This window comes from Balaenoptera musculus, chromosome 16 (genome assembly GCF_009873245.2).
Source record: "Balaenoptera musculus isolate JJ_BM4_2016_0621 chromosome 16, mBalMus1.pri.v3, whole genome shotgun sequence".
Classification (NCBI taxonomy): Eukaryota; Metazoa; Chordata; class Mammalia; order Artiodactyla; family Balaenopteridae; genus Balaenoptera; species Balaenoptera musculus.
In genome coordinates, this window is record NC_045800.1 from 62,132,808 (window position 1) to 62,154,323 (window position 21,516).

At 38.1% G+C, this 21,516-nt stretch overlaps 1 protein-coding gene across 5 annotated transcripts in view; it reads left to right on the forward strand.

Annotated features, from left to right (window-relative positions):
* Window positions 1–21,516, forward strand: part of MICU1 (mitochondrial calcium uptake 1) — a 220,716-nt gene that overhangs the window by 181,061 nt on the left and 18,139 nt on the right. For all 5 annotated transcript variants that reach the window (XM_036829181.1, XM_036829178.1, XM_036829180.1 and 2 more), the window contains one exon: window positions 8,302–8,410. In XM_036829181.1, coding sequence (XP_036685076.1) covers window positions 8,302–8,410 — 109 coding nt within the window. The remainder of the gene's footprint in view (window positions 1–8,301; window positions 8,411–21,516) is intronic.

Below are 21,516 nucleotides of genomic sequence, written 5' to 3' on the forward strand. Positions count from 1 at the left end.
TAGAGACCCCATCTCCTAATATAGCCACAGTGGGGGTTAAGACTTCAGTGTGTGAGTTTGGGGGGTGGGGGAGACACAAACATTCAGTCCATAACAAGGAGGAAAGATGAATCTGGCATGTGTGAGGAACTAAAAGGGGACTGTTATGGTTGGAGCATACTAACAAAGAGGATAATGGTCTGAGGTGAGGTCTGAGAGGGAGATGGGGGCAAGAACATGCAGGACCTTGTAGGTGTGGAACAAGTTGGGGTTCTATTCATAGTGCAAAGAGAAGCTGTTAAAGGGTTGTGATCAGTGAAATGGCATGGTTGTGTGTATGTTTAAAGAGATGACTCTGGTTGCTTTATGAAGAGTAGTTTGGAAAGGAGCAAACGTAGAAGCAAAAAGATTGAGAATAAGATTATTAGAGATTTCAGGAGATGATTGGGCCTTTTTTGAGCAGCACTGAGATTAGAGACCATGGATTTGTGATGACACTTGTCAACACTGCTCTGTGACACCCTCCAGAGCTGTACCTCGTACAGGAAGAGGCAGATGGTAGAATTGAGTCCGCATCTGGGGTTTTCCAGGGGGTGGGATGAACAAACTGAACCAGAAACTAGTAAAGAGGCCAGATCTCTTAAAGATCACAAGCGCGCGCACACACACACACACACACACACACACACAGAGAGAGCAATGCAAGGGCAAGAACCCAGATCTCATTCTCAATTCAGTACCCTTTCCACCTGACAACATTTAACCATTTGGCCATGACTGGGAAACTGACCTGGCACTAAACATGTTCCATGAGGGATTGCCAAGGTAGTGTGGTGTGGTAGACATGGAGCTAGAAGATGAGTTCAAGTCCTACCTCAGAGATTTCTGTGGACGTTAGACAAATCACTTAACATTCCTGGCCTCATGAATTGAAGAGCCTTGTCCTAGATGCAGACTCTAAGCTTTAAAGACTCAGTAACTGAAAATAAGAAATAAGATTGCTAGTGCTTGTCTCAGTTTTCTTAGTTATTAGTCTTCGTGCAGGAAATCTTGCATGAATAGCATCGCCCCAAGTTGGTGGAAAACAATTCTTATCAGCTAGACTTTTTCCTCCTTGTCTTGGATGTTGAAAAGCTGAACGGACCTCTGAACAGGCTGTGGACTGCAACTGAGAACAGGCTGGATTCTGAGAAAAAGTGTCAGCTTCTCAGTTCAGTCCAGCCCAAGGTGTTCCCTTGGCTGTGGAGGAAGACTCATTAACAGAAAGTGACAAGAGGACAATGCTTTTCTCCCAGAGAGAACTCCTACACTACCTAGAACCCAGCTCATATCTGTTGGAAATTGTAATTCAGAAAATTAATTGCAAATACAGGTGGATTTTATAGGGAACACTCCTTTCTTTTGACCAGTCTTATTTTTAAAGTTTAGTCCAGGCATTGATTTGACCTTAAAATAATTATATATCATGATAGGCTAATTTATGTTTTGTTGTGAATTTATATTTAAAAGCAATAAATTGGTTGTTGGAGACATCTCCCTTAAAGGAATAAAGTATTTTAGCTTTGGAGTAGTCAATTTAGGACCTGAAGACCTTGCAAAAGAGCCCTGAAATGAAAGGACAGATTTTGTCAGATGATGAAAATCTGGGGTGCTAAATTATTTCTAGCCCAGAATTTCTAACCTGCCTTAGCAGGGAGATTGAGATTGATTTTACTCTCATGTTGATTAAATAGTTTGTGAACACAGCAATTAACTAAAATGAGAGTTAATGAAGGGCCTTTGCTCCTAAGGTTACCAGCCCATCTCTCTGGGACCATTTCCCATTATAGGGGGATCACTGTCTGCTTCCTAATTGCTTCTTTTGTTCCACTTTGGATTTGTTAACATGAAAATGTGTTTTCATTTGGCACATGTTAATCATTTTCTCTGTGGGGTTCTGTACAAAATATGAAACCAGACCTAAAAGATTGAAGGTCCTAGTGGTGGTATTAAATAAATATTTGTGTATTACTTTATGACCATGCAGTGCTTCACAGCCATTTTTCTTTTTTGTGTTTCTAACAGCTTTGTTAGATCTCATTTTGCCTTTGAAAATACAGAGACAGAGAGAAAGAGAAATTAATGATCCACCCAGAGTCTGGACTAATAAAATCCAAGGCTTCCTATTACAGATCTTGTCCCTTCTCTAGCAAAATTCTATTTCTCCTAACCATACTCTTCCTCTAAAGCAGTGCTTTAGACCTGGTCTCCCAGTAGGCTCGCTTGGGGAATTTTTCACAAATGTGGTGTTGGAACCCTCTTCAAAGTAACTGAATCAGAAGCTCAGTGGGTGGGTCCAGGCATCAATAGTTCTTAAAAGTCTCCCCAGGTGATTCTAATGTGCAGTTAGGCTTGCGAGCCACTGCTCTGGAAAGGCCTGCTCCATCAGCGTCTCTAGTTTTGTTCCTGAGTAATAGCTGGAAGAATTGGGGAACCTGCCATGCCTGGAAAAATTACTCTATTCATGCTCTGAGTAACTGCCATGTTTCTTATTTAACAAAGACAGATTTTTCTTCTCTTTCTTTCTTTTTTTGCTTTATGGGAAACATGTTTTGTTTTTGCCTTGTTTTAAAGTTTAGTCCCTATCCTCTATCAGATTGTCCCCATTCCCCTCAATATCTCTTTTTTCTGTGACTTTTTCTTCTAGGTCAAATCTGACTCAACTTTAACTTTTTTTTTACTTTCCATCCTCCAAATTACCTTCTTCTCCTCATTAAAAGAAAGACAGAATTTTCTGAGACTTCGTAAGTGTAATTCACAGTGGCAGTTCTCTATGATTAAGAGTGCAGAAACTGCAAACTTTAATAATTTAGCAAATCCACTCAAGGATGAATTGAAAATTACAGTTCAGTGGCAGACATTGCTATGTTCAAGACACAAAGCCAGGTGCTGTGAGAAAGATAAAAGATAAAACCATCACCTATCTGTAATAGTTTAGTAAAAAATAGATGTATGCAAAGAACTATATGATTTCATATTCAGTATTTATTGAGCACCCACCATGTGCCAGGCACTCTTCTAAATATTGGGAATACAGGAATGAGCAAAACCAAGTCTCTGCCATCAAGTGGAGGGAGACAGATAATAAATAATTATGGTACAAGACAACTCACTCAACTTTGAGCCTCTTGAGAGCACTGTCTTACTCATCTTTGCCATCCTCTATACGATGTTTCATAGGCAAATGTTCGTCAAATGCATTGATGAATGTATATTAAGTACCCTAATAAAGATAATGAGATCTTTTGGGAGCACCAGTGAGAAAGATTAGAACCAGCTGAAGAGACTGAGTAAGAATTCTTGTACCTTGGAGGAGGTACAATTTGAGCTTTGCCTGAAAGGCAGAGTAGGATTTTGACAAACAGAGGTTATAAAGGTATTTGCTTTTGCTATGTGTTTCCTCTTACAGCTCTATCCTCAACAGTCTTTGTGTATAGCATTGCTTATTAATCTTGCTACTAGCCGTTAAGTAGGGTTAGTACTTATCAAACAATTTTAATAAAACTATTAGATTATTAACTTTTCATGTTTTCTGTGGATAATATTCATGTGGGCTCCCCTGTTCACATATTCTCACAGATATTTGAGAGTTGAACCACATTGTGGCCTTCAGAGGATATCAGATTCTAGAAACATTGCTAGCAGAGCCCTTGAAAAACTCTAACTCCGATTATTGGGTGCCCACCAAAGCCACTATGTATAGCACCCAAGGTGTGACCGTTAAACTAAAAAAAGATTAGAACTCTACTGATTTGCTTTGTTTTACTGATTAGCTTTGAAACCTTTACTTCCCCCAAAGGAGTACTAAACTGTGAATTACTATTAAGAGATTTAATTTTATGGATTTTTCCCCTATTTTATTTTTGGTTTTCCACACACACAATTAGTTTCATATACCTCAACCTTTTCCCTATTTCCTATCCCTCAAGGCCCTACACATACCAGAGAAGAGAGTGTATTTCAGAGCATAACAGAGTAAATTCACTGCCGCTGGCTCTGTAGTAATGAGCCTGCCAGCTTACTAAGGACTTTGCCCTACTATTTACTGAGTACTTTTTATGTACTAGGCATTTTACTTATCTTCTCCCTAATTATCACATCCTGCTTGGTGGATAGAATCCCCATTTTTGAGATGAAAAATACTTTTTCTGAGCCTTAGTTATTTGTCTGAGATCACACAGTGTCTTAAGAGGTGGCACTAGGATTCAAAGCCAGGACTGTCTCATTCCAGAGTCCATAATCTTCCTCCTAATGAACCTGTTTATTGTCACTGTTTATTCTCCATGATTTGAATAAGCAGAAAGGTTTAGAGGAAACAAGAAAAACAGTGTTGCTATACTCTAGCCTATAGGTTCTTAGTGAGATAGCTAGAAAGGTAAATTATGGAATCAGATTGTAGAGGACTTTGTATACTAGGCTATGAAGTTTGCGGTCTTTCCAGTTGATAGTGGGTGTCACTGATATTTTGTCAGCAGGAGGAATGAACATATGAAGAAAGTGATGTTTCAGGGCTATTAGAGTCTTATAGAAATGCAAGTAATGGAAATGGTGTAATTTCCCCCTGCTGCCAGACACCAACCAGTTGAAGAAAAGTCTGGGCTTTGCAATGGGGAAATGCTTTATTGGAGCAAGACAAGCACAGAAGCATCTCTGAAAAGGTACCCAAGAAATTGGTGACAGTGACCACATGTAGGGAGGGAGACTGGATGACAGAGGGAAAGGAAGAATTACTTGGTACTGTGTAACATTTTGTACCATATACATATATTACCTGGTGTAAAAATAATTTAAATGTTTTTAAAAACTAAGCAGAAAATGGAGCAGATGAGAGATTAGATTGGTGAGAAACATAGCATATAAGGAAGAAGGAAGGAGACATTTTTTTAATGGACCACAGAGGGAGTTCAGGCAATTAGATTGATTCTTGGCAGATGGATTCGCTATGACCAATTAAAAGACAAGGCAAGGAAACAACGTTACAATGTGTTTGTACTACCTATGGCCTGTCAGCACTAGATATCTGGCTTTAGAGCTGACTCCAGAGGAAGCCAAATTTTCCTTCCCCCTCTTCTCATTCTACTATAACTGCTTTTTATTTTTTAACAGTTTTATTGAGGTATAATCTGTATATCATAAAGTATATATAAATTATTTTAAGTGTACAATTCACCAATTTACCCATCAATGATTTTTAGTAAATTTACAGAGTTAGGCAATCATCACTGCAATCTAGTTTTAGAAGATTTCCATCACCCCAAAAAGATCCCTCATGCTAGTTTGCAGTCAGTCCCCATTTCCGCCGTAGCCTTACACGACCATAAATCTTCCTCTGTCTCTATAGATTTGCCTTTTCTGGAAATTTCATATAAATGCATTCACATAATAATGTAGTCATTTGCACTAGCTTGTTATGTTAATCACTTTGATGTTTGGGTTCCATAAGTTCAGCGGAAAAAAAAACCTTCTTGACCGTATTTCCACATGTGATTCTCTACTTAAACATAACAAAAACGTTCTGTTTTAAAACAAATTGTGATGGGCGATGAAAAGTGGATACTGTACAATAATGTGGAATGGAAGAGATCATGGGGTAAGCGAAATGAACCACCACCAACTACACCAAAGGCCAGTCTTCATCCAAAGAAGGTGATGTGTATATATGGTGGGATTGGAAGGGAGCCCTCTATTATGAGCTCCTTCCAGAAAAGCAAACGATTAATTACAACAAGTGCTGCTCCCAATTAGAACAACTGAAAGCAGCACTTGACGAAAAGCATCCAGAATTAGTCAACAGAAAACACATGATCTTCCATCAGGATAACGCAAGACCGCATGTTCCTTTGATGACCAGGCAAAAACTGTTACAGTTTGGCTGGGAAGTTCCAATTCATCTGCCCTGTTCACCAGACATTGCACCTTCGGATTTCCACTTATTTAGATCTTAATAGAAAAAATTTCAATTCCCTGGAAGACTATAAAAGGCACCTGGAACAGTTCTTTGCTCAAAAAGATAAAAAGTTTTGGGAAGGGACTTCCCTGGTGGTGCAGTGGTTAAGAATCCTCCTGCCAATGCAGGGGACACGGGTTTGATCCCTGGTCTGGGAAGATCCCACATGACGCAGAGCAACTAAGCCTGTGCTCCACAACTACTGAGCCTGCGCTCTAGAGCCCGCGAGCCACAACTACTGAGCCCACACACCACAACTACTGAAGCCCATGCGCTCTTGAGCCAGTGTGCTGCAACTACTGAAGCCCACGCACCTAGAGCCCATGCTCCGCAACAAGAGAAGCCACCTCAATGAGAAGCCCACACACCACAACGAAGAGTAGCCCCCACTCGCCGCAACTAGAGAAAACCCGCACGCAGCAATGAAGACTGAATGCAGCCAAAAAAAAAAAAAAAAAAGTTTTGGGCAGATGGAATTATGAAGTTGCACATCTTTTGAATGGAAGAGAAGGAAGAGAAGATGGTATTAGTGTATCCATCCACAAGCAGGTGATATTGTAAAACCTGTGCTTCTGATCCAGTGGAATTCTTCCCTCTTATAATGTTGTTTCTAGCCTAGTGCTTACATTAGATAGCATACTATGGCATTTGTACAAGGAATGAACCCTACCTCTGAGAATGACCTTTAGAGAATGACCTCAAGTTGGGGCAGAATTATTTAATATAGGCCTTTTTCACTGCCAAAAGTTATGGAGCTTGGTATATAGTAGGTGCTCCATAAATGTTTGAATGAATGCTTAAATACAGATGGACAACCGTTTGTAATTGCCAAAAACTGGAAATAGCCCAAATAGAATAGATAGTCACACGATGGAATACTTACAGCAATAAAAATGAATGAACTACAGATATACACAAAAACATCGAAAAATCTTAAAGAGAGAATCCATATATAATAGAATACATATTGCATGGTTCCATTTATAAAATTAAACAGACATACTTAAACTCCCTAAACATATGTCTAAGGATGCATAAATAGATAGTAAAGCTATTTTTTATGAAAAGCAAGGAAATGAATATCCTAAAAGTCGCAATAGTTATCACTGGGAGGAGAAGAGGCTCATGACTGGGAAAGGTCATGTTGGGGAAGAGAGGGAGATTTCTGGGATGCTGATAATTGTCTGTTTCTTGACCTGAATCGAGATTTTATGGGTGTTCATTTTACAACAGTTTGTTTTATGCGCCTTTCTATATGGTCATCATATTCCATAATTTAAAAAATTTTAAGTTCTATGATTCTAAGGAGAAAAACTAAAAAGATCAAGTGACATAATCATACACATAGTATTTTAGCTTTTAGTTTGATAAAATGAGAAAGATACCATTGGCCAGTTTGGAGAGTACCAGGAAAGTTCTATAGATTGTCTATATTAAGGTTCCCTTTTTACTGAGTTACCGATGTGGATTCCTGGGCTCTGTAGTTTGGGGAAATGGAGATCGGAAGAGGATCAGTACTGAGTAGAAGCCCATCAACATCTGCAGTCCATAAAAGGACCTGATGCTTCATTAGAAGGCGTTAACCTGAGTGTCTCCCCAGTGTTACTCACTTCTTAGAGATTGTATTCATTTCCATCACAGCATGATGTGTGAGAAATGGGAAACAGGCAATAGGACAAATCTTCCTCCCTCTAATCCCTGTTTATCCAGCTACTCTCTTGAGCCATCATAGAAAGTAGCATCAAAGATCAACAAATCTTTGACCAGCTTTTGGAAAGAATTTCCTCATTCACAGACTTTCATCAGATTAAAGTTACATGGCAAATTGCTTCATTAGTAGCTTTTAAATTGAGATAATGAACAATTTTCCCAGTTGCTTGGGTTCTGCTAAATGCTGAAACCGTTCCCATGTATATTACTGACTTTGGTGGTTCTTCAATTAGCTTAAGCCTCAAAAAGCTTGACTGGCCTATGAGTAGATTATTAAAATGAAAGTCCTGATGGGTCTTACTTGTTATGATGTATAACAGATCAAGTGGCTACAGCTCATTTAGGAAGTGTTACAACAGATATTGTGACTAATTGGAGGGTATAGTTAGAAATATTTTCTTTAAAGATATCCAGCCATAACTTTAAACAGCTTCATGTCAAATTTTACATATGAGGGGAAAGCAGTTAGCCAATGTGCGTTTCTCAGGGTAAAATACCAGAGTTTTGTTCCCCTGTTGTGTACAAATTTGACATTCCTTGACTAATTTGTTGAGTCTCTGTTCTAGACATAGCATAAATTTCTGATTTATAGGCATGAATAACTGCCTTCTTCTTTCTTCTTTCAGGGTCTGACATTTCCAGAAGTGGAGAACTTTTTTACTTTCCTAAAGAACATTAATGATGTAGACACTGCATTGAGCTTTTACCATATGGCTGGGGCATCTCTTGATAAAGGTAATGAAACCCAAAATTTTTTTCTTGAAGCTATAAACACTGAATCTGTAATCTATTAGGTGACTACCCATCCTTAACAGTAATATGTGAATTTTTCTTGACATTGTTTTTTGATTTGTTTTGTTGACACTGTATGAGCCTTGCATTTCACCCTGAGAGGCCAAATTGAGCAAATATATTGTCTTGTGCTAAAGGCTATATAGTCAAGGCAGATTCCCATCTTTAAATGATTAGTCTTGGAAACAGGCATCTAAGCTGAGGCACAGTGAATGAAATTCAGAAATTCTCTCTTTAGAGCCAGAGTCATGACATATATAATGTGAAGGTAAAGTTGCTGTTCATTTTAATTCATTCTTTGTTGAGAAGGAATAGTTTGGTTTGTTTTTCATGTTAAAGTTTTTGTGTTTTTCTTTAAAAGATAAAATCATGATTCTGAAAATAGCACCCCCTATTGGCTTACTTCATACAAATTCAGTTCCAGCTTGTACAGTCAATGTGAGAGAGCAGAGGAATTGAAAACAGTTTTTTCCCCAATATTTTATTATGCAAAATTTCAAACATACATAACAGTTGAAATAATTATTCAGAGAACATCCATATATCCACCTCAATGAATATTTTGCTATATTTCCCTGATAGAATATCTATGCATATATTCATCCTTCTGATTATCAATCTCTCTTATTTTCTGACGCATTCAAAGTTAAGTTAGAGACATAAGTACTTCACTCCCAAATACTTCAGCATGAATATTAACTGAAGTTCAGTAGTTGTTTACAGTTCCCTTGTGCCCTTTCACAGTCAATTTCTGCCCCTGGTTATCATGAGGCAATCTTAATTCTGTGTATTTTTCCACCATAGATTAATTTTGTTTGTTCTAGAACTTCATACAAATGGAATTATACAATGTACACTCTTTCTAAAGTTTCTCTCAGCGTGTGCTTGAGATCCACCCATGTTGTTACACGTACAGTAGTTTGTTCCTTTTTTATGAATAGTAATCCTTTGTATGAATACACCACAATTTGTTTATCCACTCTTCTGTTGGACACCTTGGCTGTTTCTAGTTATTGGCTATCTTGAATCAAGCCACTATGAACATTCTTGTGTTAGTCTTTTTGAGGACATGTATTTTCAGTTTTCTTGGATAAATACCTAGGAGTAAATTGCTGTGTCCAGAGAAAGGTATTTCGTTTATAAAAAAAACTTTCAGACCCTTTTTCACAGTGTATCTTTTTTATACTCCCACTAACAATGTACAGCAGTTCAAGTGGTTCCACATTCTTGTCAACAGTTGGTGGTATCAGTCTTTTTTAATTTTTGTGATTCTGGAATGTATATAAAGGTATCTCGTGTTTGTTTGGTTTTTTTAATATTTATTTTTTTATTTTATTTTTGGCTGCATCGGGTCTTTGTTGCAGCACGTGGGATCTTCATTGTGGCATGCAGGATCTTTCGTTGCGGCACGCGGGCTCTTCATTGAGGTGTGCGGGCTTCTCTCTCTAGTTGTGGCACCCAGGCTCAGTAGTTGCAGCACGTAGGCTCAATATTTACAGCGCAAAGCCTCTCTGGTGGCACACAGGCTCCAGAGTGTGTGAGCTCTGTAGTTGTGGCACACGGGCTCCAGAGCACGTGAGCTCTGGAGTTGCGGCACTCAAGCTCTCTAGTTGTGGCTTGCATGCTCAGTAGTTGCAGCACGTGGGCTTAGTTGCACTGTGGCTTATGGGATCTTAGTTCCCCAACCAGGGATCAAACCCACGTACCCTGTATTGGAAGGCATATTCTTAACCACTGGACCACCAGGGAAGTCCCCTCATTGTGTTATTAATTTGTACTTCCCTGATGACCTCTGCTATTGAGCAACTTTTTGTGTTCTCATCATTCAGATATCTTCTTTGGTGAAGTGTCTGTTCAAATCTTTTACCCATTTTTATAAGTTTGCTTGTCTTATTGAATTGTGGAAGTTCTTGATATATTCTAATATAAGTCCTATATCACATATATATTTTGTGAATAGCTTCCTAGTCTGTGGCTTGCCTATTCATTTTCTTAACAGGGTCTTTTTTTTTTTTTAACATCTTTATTGGAGTATAATTGCTTTACAATGGTGTGTAAGTTTCTGCTTTATAACAAAGTGAATTAGCTATACATATACATATATCCCCATATCTCCTCCCTCTTGCGTCTCCCTCCCACCCTCCCTATCCCACCCCTCTAAGTGATCACAAAGCACCGAGCTGATCTCCCGGTGCTATGCGACTGCTTTCCACTAGCTATTTATTTTACATTTGGTAGTGTATATATGTCCATGCCACTCTCTTACTTCGTCCCAGCTTACCCTTCCGCCTCCCCGTGTCCTCAAGTCCATTCTCTATGTCCGCGTCTTCATTCCTGTCCTGCCCCTAGGTTCTTCAGAACCATTTTTTTTTTTTAGATTCCATATATATGTGTTAGCATACAGTATTTGTTTTTCTCTTTCTGACTTACTTCACTCTGTATGACAGACTCTAGGTCCATCCACCTCACTACAAATAACTCAATTTCGTTTCTTTTTATGGCTGAGTAATATTCCATTGTTTATATGTGCCACATCTTCTTTATCCATTCATCTGTCGATGGACACTTAGGTTGCTTCCATGTCCTGGCTATTGTAAATAGAGCCGCAATGAACATTGTAGTACATGACTCTTTTTGAATTATGGTTTTTCTCAGGGTATACGCCCAGTAGTGGGATTGCTGGGTCGTATGGTAGTTCTATTTTTAGTTTTTTAAGGAAACTCCATACTGTTCTCCATAGTGGCTGTATCAATTTACATTCCCACCAACAGTGCAAGAGGGTTACCTTTTCTCCACACCCTCTCCAGCATTTATTGTTTGTAGATTTTTTGATGATGGCCATTCTGACTGGTGTGAGGTGATACCACATTGTAGTTTTGATTTGCATTTCTCTAATGATTAGTGACGTTGAGCATCCTTTCATGTGTTTGTTGGCAATCTGTATATCTTCTTTGGAGAAATGTCTATTTAGATCTTCTGCCCATCTTTAGATTGGATTGTTTGTTTTTTGATATTGAGCTCCATGCGCTGCTTATAAATTTTGGAGATTAGTCCTTTGTCACTTGCTTCATTTGCAAATATTTTCTCCCATTCTGAGGGTTGTCTTTTTGTCTTCTTTATGGTTTCCTTTGCTGTGCAAAAGCTTTAAGTTTCATTAGGTCCCATTTGTTTATTTTTGTTTTTATTTCCATTTCTCTAGGAGTTGGGTCAAAAAGGATCTTGCTGTGATTAATGTCATAGAGTGTTCTGCCTGTTTTCCTCTAAGAGTTTTATAGTGTCTGGGCTTACATTTAGGTCTCTAATCCATTTTGAGTTTATTTTTGTGTATGGTGTTAGGGAGTGTTCTAATTTCATTCTTTTACATGTAGCTGTCCAGTTTTCCCAGCACCACTTATTGAAGAGACTGTCTTTTCTCCATTGTATATCCTTGCCTCCTGTGTCATAGATTAGTTGACCATAGGTGCTGGGTTTATCTCTGGGCTTTCTATCCTGTTCCATTGATCTATATTTCTGTTTTTCTAACAGTACCATATTGTCTTGATTACTATAGCCTTGTAGTATAGTCTGAAGTGAGGGAGTCTGATTCCTTCAGCTCTGTTTTTTTCCCCTCAAGATTGCTTTGGCTATTCGAGGTCTTTTGTGTCTCCATACAAATTTTAAGATTTTTTGTTCTAGTTCTGTAAAAAATGCCATTGGTAATTTGATAGGGATTGCATTGAATCTGTAGATTGCTTTGGGTAGTATAGTAATTTTCACAATATTAATTCTTCCAATCCAAGAACATGGTATATCTCTCCATCTGTTTGTGTCATCTTTGATTTCTTTCATCAGTGTCTTACAGTTTTCTGAGTACAGGTCTTTTACCTCCTTAGGTAGGTTTATTCCTAGGTATTTTATTCTTTTTGTTGCAGTGGTGAATGGGATTGTTTCCTTAATTTCTCTTTCTGATCTTTCATTGTTGGTGTATAGGAATGCAAGAGATTTCTGTGCATTAATTTTGTATCCTGCAACTTTACAAATTCATTGATTAGCTCTAGTAGTTTTCTGGTGGCATCTTTAGAATTCTCTATGTATAGTAGTATCATGTCATCTGCAAAGAGTGACAGCTTTACTTCTTCTTTTCCAACTTGCATTCCTTTTATTTCTTTTTCTTCTCTGATTGCTGTGGCTAGGACTTCCAAAACTATGTTGAATAATAGTGGCGAGAGTGGACATCCTTGTCTTGTTCCTGATCTTAGGGGAAGTGCTTTCAGTTTTTTACCATTGAGAATGATGTTTGCTGTGATTTTGTCATATATGGCCTTTATTATGTTGAGGTAGGTTCCCTCTGTGCCCACTTTCTGGAGAGTTTTTATCATAGATGGGTATTGAATTTTGTCAAAAGCTTTTTCTGCATCTATTGAGATGATCATATGGTTTTTATCCTTCAATTTGCTAATATGGTGTATCACATTGATTGATTTGCATATATTGAAGAATCCTTGCATCCCTGGGATAAATCCCACTTGATCATGGTGTATGATCCTTTTAATGTGTTGTTGGATTCTGTTTGCTAGTATTTTGTTGAGGATTTTTGCATCTATATTCACCAGTGATATTGGTCTGTAATTTTCTTTTTTTGTAGTATCTGTCTGGTTTTGGTATCAGCGTGATGGTGGCCTCGTAGAATGCGTTTGGGAGTGTTTCTCCCTCTGCAATTTTTTGGAAGAGTTTGAGAAGGATGGGTGTTAGGTCTTCTCTAAATGTTTGATAGAATTCACGTGTGAAGCCATCGGGTCCTGGACTTTTGTTTGTTGGAAGATTTTTAATCACAGTTTCAATTCCATTGCTTGAGATTGGTCTGTTTGTATTTTCTATTTCTTCCTGGTTCAGTCTTGGAAGGTTATACCTTTCTAAGAATTTGTCCATTTCTTTCACGTTGTCCATTTTACTGGCATAGAGTTGCTTGTAGTGGTCTCTTAGGATGCTTTGTATTTCTGTGGTGTCCATTGTAACGTCTCCTTTTTCATTTCTAATTTTATTGAGTCCTCTCCTTTTTCTTGATGAGTCTTGCTAAAGGTTTATCAATTTTGTTTATCTTCTCAAAGAACCAGGATTTAGTTTTATTGATCTTTGCTATTGTTTTCTTTGTTTCTATTTCATTTATTTCTGCTCTGATGTTTATGATTTCTTTCCTTCTTCTAACTTTGGGTTTTGTTTGTTCTTCTTTCTCTAGTTCCTTTAGGTATAAGGTTAGATTGTTTATTTGAGATTTTTCTTATTTCTTCAGGTAGGATTGTATTGATATAAACTTCCCTCTTAGAACTGCTTTTGCTGCATCCCATAGGTTTTGGATTGTTGTGTTTTCATTGTCATTTGTCTGTAGGTATTTTTTGATTTCCTCTTTGATTTCTTCAGTGATCTCTTGGTTATTTAGTAACATATTGTTTAGCCGCCATGTGTTTGTGTTTTTTACGTTTTTTCCCCTGTAACTGATTTCTAATCTCATAGCGTTGTGGTTGTAAAAGGTACTTGATATGATTTCAGTTTTCTTACATTTACCAAGGCTTGATTTGTGACCCAAGATGTGATGTATCCTGGAGAATGTTCCATGTGCATTTGAGAAGAAAGTGTAATCTGCTGTTTTGGGATGGAATGTCCTATGAATATCAATTAAATCTATCTGGTCTATTGTGTCATTTAAAGCTTGTGTTTCCTTATTAATTTTCTTTCTGGATGATCTATCCATTGGTGTAAGAGAGGTGTTAAAGTCCCCCACTATTATTGTGTTACTGTCGATTTCCTCTTTTATAGCTGTTAGCATTTGCCTTATGTATTGAGGTGTTCCTATGTTGGTTGCATATATATTTATAATTGTTATATCTTCTTCTTGGATTGATCCCTTGATCATTATGTAGTGTCCTTCCTTGTCTCTTGTAACATTCTTTATTTTAAAGTCTATTTTATCTGATATGAGTATTGCTACTCCAGCTTTCTTTTGATTTCCATTTGCATGGAATATCTTTTTCCATCCCCTCACTTTCAGTCGGTATGTATCCCTAGGTCTGAAGTGGGTCTCTTGTAGACAGCATATATATGGGTCTTGTTTTTGTATCCATTCAGCAAGCCTGTGTCTTTTGGTTGGAGCATTTAATCCACTTACATTTAAGGTAATTATCAATATGTATGTTCCTGTTACCATTTTCTTAATTGTTTTGGGTTTGTTTTTGTAGGTCCTTTTCTTCTCTTGTGTTTCCCGCTTAGAGAAGTTCCTTTTGCATTTGTTGTAGAACTGGTTTGGTGGTGCTGAATTCTCTTAGCTTTTGCTTAGCTGTAAAGCTTTTGATTTCTCTGTGGAATCTGAGTGAGATCCTTGCCAGGTAGAGTAATCTTGGTTGTAGGTTCTTCCCATTCATCCCTTTAAATATATCATGCCACTCCCTTCTGGCTTGTAGAGTTTCTGCTGAGAAAGCGGCTGTTAACCTCATGGGAGTTCCCTTGTATGTTACTGGTCGTTTTTCCCTTGTTGCTTTTAATAATTTTTCTTTGTCTTTAATTTTTGTCAATTTGATTACTTTCTGTCTTGGTGTGTTTCTCCTTGGGTTTATCCTGCCTGGGACTCTCTGCGCTTCCTGGACTTTGGGTGGCTGTTTCCTTTCCCATGTTAGAGAAGTTTTTGACTATAATCTCTTCAAATAATTTCTCAAGTCCTTTCTCTCTTCTCCTTCTGGGACCCCTATAATGCAAATGTTGGTGCGTTTAATGTTGTCCCAGAGGTCTCTTAGGCTGTCTTCATTTCTTTCCATTCTTTTTATTCTGTTCCATGGCAGTGAATTCCACCATTCTGTCTTCCAGGTCACTTATCCATTCTTCTGCCTAAGTTATTCTGCTATAGATTCTTTCTGGTATATTCATTTTAGTTATTGTATCATTCATTTCTGTTTGTTTGTTCTTTAACTCTTCTAGGTGTTTGTTCTTTAATTCTTCTAGGTCTTTAAACATTTCTTGCATCTTCTCGATCTTTGCCTCCATTCTTTTTCCGAGGTCCTGGATCATCTTCACTATCATTATTCTGAATTCTTTTTCTGGAAGATTGCCTATCTCCACTTCATTTAGTTGTTTTTCTGGCGTTTTATCTTGTTCCTTCATCTAGTACATAGTCCTCTGCCCTTTCATTTTGTCTATCTTTCTGTGAATGTGGTTTTCATTCCACAGGCTGCAGAATTGTGTTCTTCTTGCTTCTGCTGTCTGCCCTCTGGTGGATGAGGCTATCTAAGAGGCTTGTGCAACCTTCCTGATGGGAGAGACTGGTGGTGGGTAGAGCTGGGTGTTGCTCTGGTGGGCAGAGCTCAGTAAAACTTTAATCTGCTTGTCTGCTGATGGATGGGGCTGGGTTCCCTCCCTTTTGGTTGTTCGACCTGGGGTGACCCAGCACTGGAGCCTACCTGGCTCTTTGGTGGAGCTAATGGCAGACTCTGGGAGGGCTCATGCCAAGGAGTACTTCCCAGAACTTCTGCTGCCAGTGTCCTTGTCCCTGCAGTGAGCCACAGCCACCCACCACCTCTGCAGGAGACCCTCCAACACTAGCAGGTAGGTCTAGTTCAGTCTCCTATGGGGTCACTACTCCTTCCCCTGGGTCCTGATGTGCACACTACTTGTGTGTGCCCTCCAAGAGTGGAGTCTCTGTTTCCCCTAGTCCTTTCGAAGTCCTGCAATCAAATCCCACTAGCCTTCAAAGTCTGATTCTCTAGGAATTCCTCCTCCCATTGCTGGACCCCCTGGTTGGGAAGCCTGACGTGGGGCTCAGAACCTTCACTCCAGTGGGTGGACTTCTGTGGTATAAGTGTTCTCCAGTTTGTGAGTCACCCACCCAGCAGTTATTGGATTTGATTTTCTTGTGAGTGCGCCCCTCCTACTGTCTCATTGAGGCTTCTCCTTTGTCTTTGGATGTGGCGTATCTTTTTTGGTGAGTTCCAGTGTCTTCCTGTTGATGATTGTTCAGCAGTTAATTGTGATTCCGGTGCTCTCACTAGGGGGACTGAGTACATGTCCTTCTACTCTGCCATCTTGAACCAATCTCATCTGCTTTTCCCTTTAAATGATGTCAGTCTTTGCTTCATTAATTTTGAGCTCTGGTATTAAGTGCATACATACTTAATGATTATGATTATTGTCTTTTCCTGATGAACTGGCCATTTTATCATTATGAAATATTCCCCCTTTATGTTTAGTAATATGCCTTTTCTTAAAGTCTATTTTGTCTGGTATTGATTTAATTACTCCAGCTTTTTGAGTAGTTATTGTTTGCATGGTATGTCTTCCTCTATTCTTTTATGTTAAACCTATCTCTGTCTTTAAGGTATATCTCTTCTAGACATAGAGTTGGGTCTAGTGGCCTTTTAGCTGTACTTTTTTGCATTTTATATTTTAGTGATTTCTCTAGAAATTATAACTTTTCATGGTTTACTTAAAGTTAATATTGTACCACTTCAAGTGAAATGTAAGAACCTTGCATTCATACAGTTCCATTTACCATCATCCCATCCTTTATGCTATAGTTGTCATTTTATATTTCCTCTGTATATGTTATAATCCCTATCATATAATGTTAGGATGTTTGTTTTCAACAATTATATTTTTCAGTAAATTAACAGAAAAAATAATTTTTATACTTAGCCACATTTACCATTTATTCATACTTACCATTTTGAGTGTTTTTCATTTATTCCTGAATATCTAAAATTTTATCTGGTATCACTTCCCATCAGTTTGAAGAACTTCCTTTATCATTTATGGTACAGATCTGCTGGCAGTGAATTCTCTTAGTTTTTGGTTTATCTGACAATGTTTTTATTTCACCATTGGGTACTGTGATTTGTGATTTTTAAATCTCTCCAAAGCACTGACTCAGGTTTTATAAGCACAGTCTTGCTTATTCAACACTTTTTGGTGGATTTCTTAAGATTTTCTAATATAAGATCATGCTATCTGCAAACAGAGATCATTTTACTTCTTCCTTTCCAAGCTGGATGCCTTTTATTTCATTTTCTTGATCCACATAACTTTTTTAAACAGCATTTGTCTCCTTGCTTGTTTACATATTTATTTTTGTTTGTTTAAAAGAATACCTCCTCTGACCTTTGTAGAAGGCTTTGGAAAAAATTAATGAAATCATGGAGGTTATGTATGTGTATGTGTAATACCACAGGGTCATTTCTCCAGAATAGCTTTGGTTGTATTGCTTTGTTTCACAAAACAGATTTGACAGCATCTGCAAATCCAAAGATGTAAGATTTGAAGTCATCACTTATTATTAAAATAAAATTAATAAGCTCCTATTTATATTTGCATACCTTTTTTTGAAAAGTCCAACTAAAGACAATAGATTCACTTTAAAGAACAATTATATAGGATGAATCACTGTGTTAAAATTACAGGATGTATAAAATAGAATGATTCAGGGTAATGGTAGCAAAGGAAAGTGCAACCTAGTGGTTAAAAAAAAAAAAAGATAAAATGTTTCTTTCAAATGACTTCAAACCATTTCCTGGGATGTTTAGTCTCTCCATAGCGTTCATGCCTCATTATCCTTGTTAATAGAGGCAGTGGTACAAATTATACAGTCATATCTGATATCCAAAAATATGTTTGGTTTTGAGATAGATGATATTTAGCCTTTTTTTTTGACTTCTTAGATTGTTTTCTCTGTCTAACTTTGGAGTCCCTGAGTGTAAAAGATAGATATCTAGGGAAAACTGGCCTAGATTCATACTAAATAAGAGGGAGAAGCCAAGTGTATTCATTTCCCAGGGCTGCCGTAACAAATTACCACAAACATGGTGATCTAAAACAACAGAAAGTTATTTCACAGTTCTGAAGCCCACAAATCTGAAATCAAGATGTTTGCAGGGCCACACTCCCTCTGAAGGCTCTAGGGAAGAATCTTCCCTTGCCTCTTCCAGCCTGTGGTGGCTTAGTCACTCCTTGGCTTGTGGCTGCATAGTACCAATCACTGCTTCTGTCTTCACGTGGTCTTCCCCCTCCTTCTCTCTTCTGTATATCTGTTTGTCTATCCTCTGTATATCTCTTGTAAGGACACTTGTCATTGGATTTAGGGCCCACCTGGTATCATCTCAAGATCCTTAATTACATCTGCAAATCCCCTTCTTCCAAACAAAGTCACATTCACAAGTTCTAGAGGCTAAGATGTAGACATATCTCTTGGGGTGGCCACCATTCAATGCACTGTAGCAACCAAGACCTAAATATCACTCATACATAGTCCACAAAGTAAGGCAAAAATAGAAACAAAATAAATATGAGTTTAATTTACTGTGAGAATATTTGTATTGTCTGTTTAAAAACTCATTTTTTTAAACCTAATTATACTCTTTACATGGCTAACTTCTATTTCTTCAAAGAGGCCTTCCCTAACTACTCAATATACATTATAAAAAACTAACTATATTGTCTATAGCTTTTATAGTTTTTTTAAAAAGAGGCATTAACCTAAAATCTTCTGCCTTCACTATTGTCATCAATTTCTATCCATAAATTATATACATGGGCTTGAATTTTCACAAATATGGCTTATCAGGTAGAGCAGAGACTACTAACTGTGATATTTTGTACATAGATAGTAGGCCCTCAGTAAATACTTATTAACTGAATTATGCCTCATCTGTCCAGGAGCTCGAACAAACAAAAGTAAGCATTATCCTTGATTCTGTACTTGTTCATCCCCATATTTATTTCTTCAATAAATCCGTGTCCCTGCTTCTAAAACATCCTGAATCTGACTCTGTTTCTCCACCTAGCCTACTCTAGCCCTGATCTCTTTACCTAGGCTTACAGGGCTCCATATGGCATGGCTCTTATATACTCTTTGAGTACATCAAATATCACTTTCTTACCAGTTCACTCCATTCCACATGTTCTTTTATATTCTAGAGTTCATTCCCACCCAAAAGCCTTTGTTCGGGCTGTTCCTTCACCTCAAGTGCTCTTTCCCAGGATCTCTGTGTATTTGGCTCCTTGTAACTCAGGTCTCATATAAATCACTTTCCTGGTAACTCCATCAGCCTGTATCATAGCCTTTATCACTACCTGATATTTTCTTGTGTATTTATGTGTGCATTTATTATCTGTCTCTGTTTACTAGAATGCTTATCTGTCTTGTTCCTGGATATATTCCCTGTGCCTAGGACAATATCTGGGATATAGTAGACACCCTATAAATATTTGCTCAATAAATGAATGAGTGAATGAACATCTTGATAGATGTGGAAAAGACATAGGATCTCAAGCCAATAACCCCTCACCTTTGACAGTAGACCCAGAGAACAAATTCATGTCATGAATTCATTGTGTACTATAACCCCTATCTTTTAGACTTAACATACATTTCACCTTCAGCCGAGCTTAAGGGGGTCATGATATCAGCAATGTTAAGTGATGTACTGCAGTGTGCATGGAAAGACTAGCCTGTGCTTGGCTACCATTCCAAGTTCCTTCCCTCTGCCAGATGTGCCTGTCTTCACTTCCTTTGCTCTGCCAGATGTGCCTATCTTTTGCAGGCTCTCCTTGCACTCTCCCCTTTGCTTTTAAACATTCCTGATCCTAATAGTCATACTAGTGATTTTTCCATTCGTTTGAGTTCTATGCCAATTCTCCTTCCACTGAATCATGGAATTTCACTGCTGAGATGAATCTTAGAAGAGAGGAAGAAAAGTGTAATAGTTAAGAATAAAAGTCTGGATTTGAATCTTGGCTCCATCATTGACTAGCTTTGTAGCTTTGGGCAATTTCTGAATTTAGTTTCTGTGTTTTTAGAATCAGGATAATAATATCCACCTCATAGGATTGTCCTGAGGATAAATCTACATAAAGCACTTAACCTGGTGCCTATCATGCAGTGAATGTTTAATAAATGCCTGCTGCTTCCATTATGAGGTTGATGATGTAACCAGATTTAGTGTGGTTCATCCATTCATTCAGCTAGCAGCATAGGCACTGTGCTGGGCACAGGGTTCTACTCTCAAGAAGCTCACAGTCTATTAGGGGAGAAAGAAAAGGATACAAGCTGTTCAAGTTGTTGTGATAGGTGCTAATTAGGGCCTCTGACCCCTATGAGGGGTGGGGAAAGAGTGAGGCAGAGGTGGACACAGGAGTACTTTCGTCTGCCTGCTGCTCTCAGTCTCAGCTGTCTTCATTTTTTCTCAAAAGGTTAGGACCTTCAGAAATTGGCACCTTTTAGAGGCCCTGGGACTCTCTCTTCCTTGGCTATTTTAGAGCTTGCAAACCTGTCTTTAGACATAATTTAGTACAGAATTTCCAAAACAGCATTGTGAAGAACATTATATACTGCAATATGTTAATGGTTTTGTGGGTTTAAAACAAAACCCAAAAAAAGTGTTCCATGGTTCAAATAAGTTTGGAAAATGCCAGGTTATACAGAATTTCTTCCTGCAGCACTACTCCTGCCAACTTTTTAATATGCTAATGTGCATTATTAATCTCCAAGAGAGTGATATAGTTCCCAAACTTGACTTGCCTCAGAATGTCTTTTAACAACTTATAGAGCTAATGTTCCTCAGAACAGTTGGAGAACCCAGGCAGGTGACAACTGCAGATTTACATTCCAGCGTGATGTAATCCCTCAGATTGAAAATGCCAAATTTCATTGTGGCTATTTCTTTAGTTCTACATGGTTCATGTGAGAATGACAACTCTCAGGCAAGAATGACATGCCTTTGTTAAATTTTGACCATTTGGAGAAAGAACCTTTCTGCATGAACTATAGTACCTTTCTACTATAGGTCATCTCTTTTGTTTAGCACTTAAGAGGAATTGGTTCTATTGCTTATTCATATACATACTGGGCATAAAATTAGATATATTACCTCTCAAGGGCTGTCTGAATGATTTACCTAGTCTGCTGAAGAAGGTAGTGGAAAATTGAACATGACTCCTTCCCCATGGCATCCTATGATGGAAAAGTTAGAAATTATTTGAGTTGGAGCTCTAGAATGAGCTATGGCCTCTATGGCTTAGAGTATTCTTATTTCTGC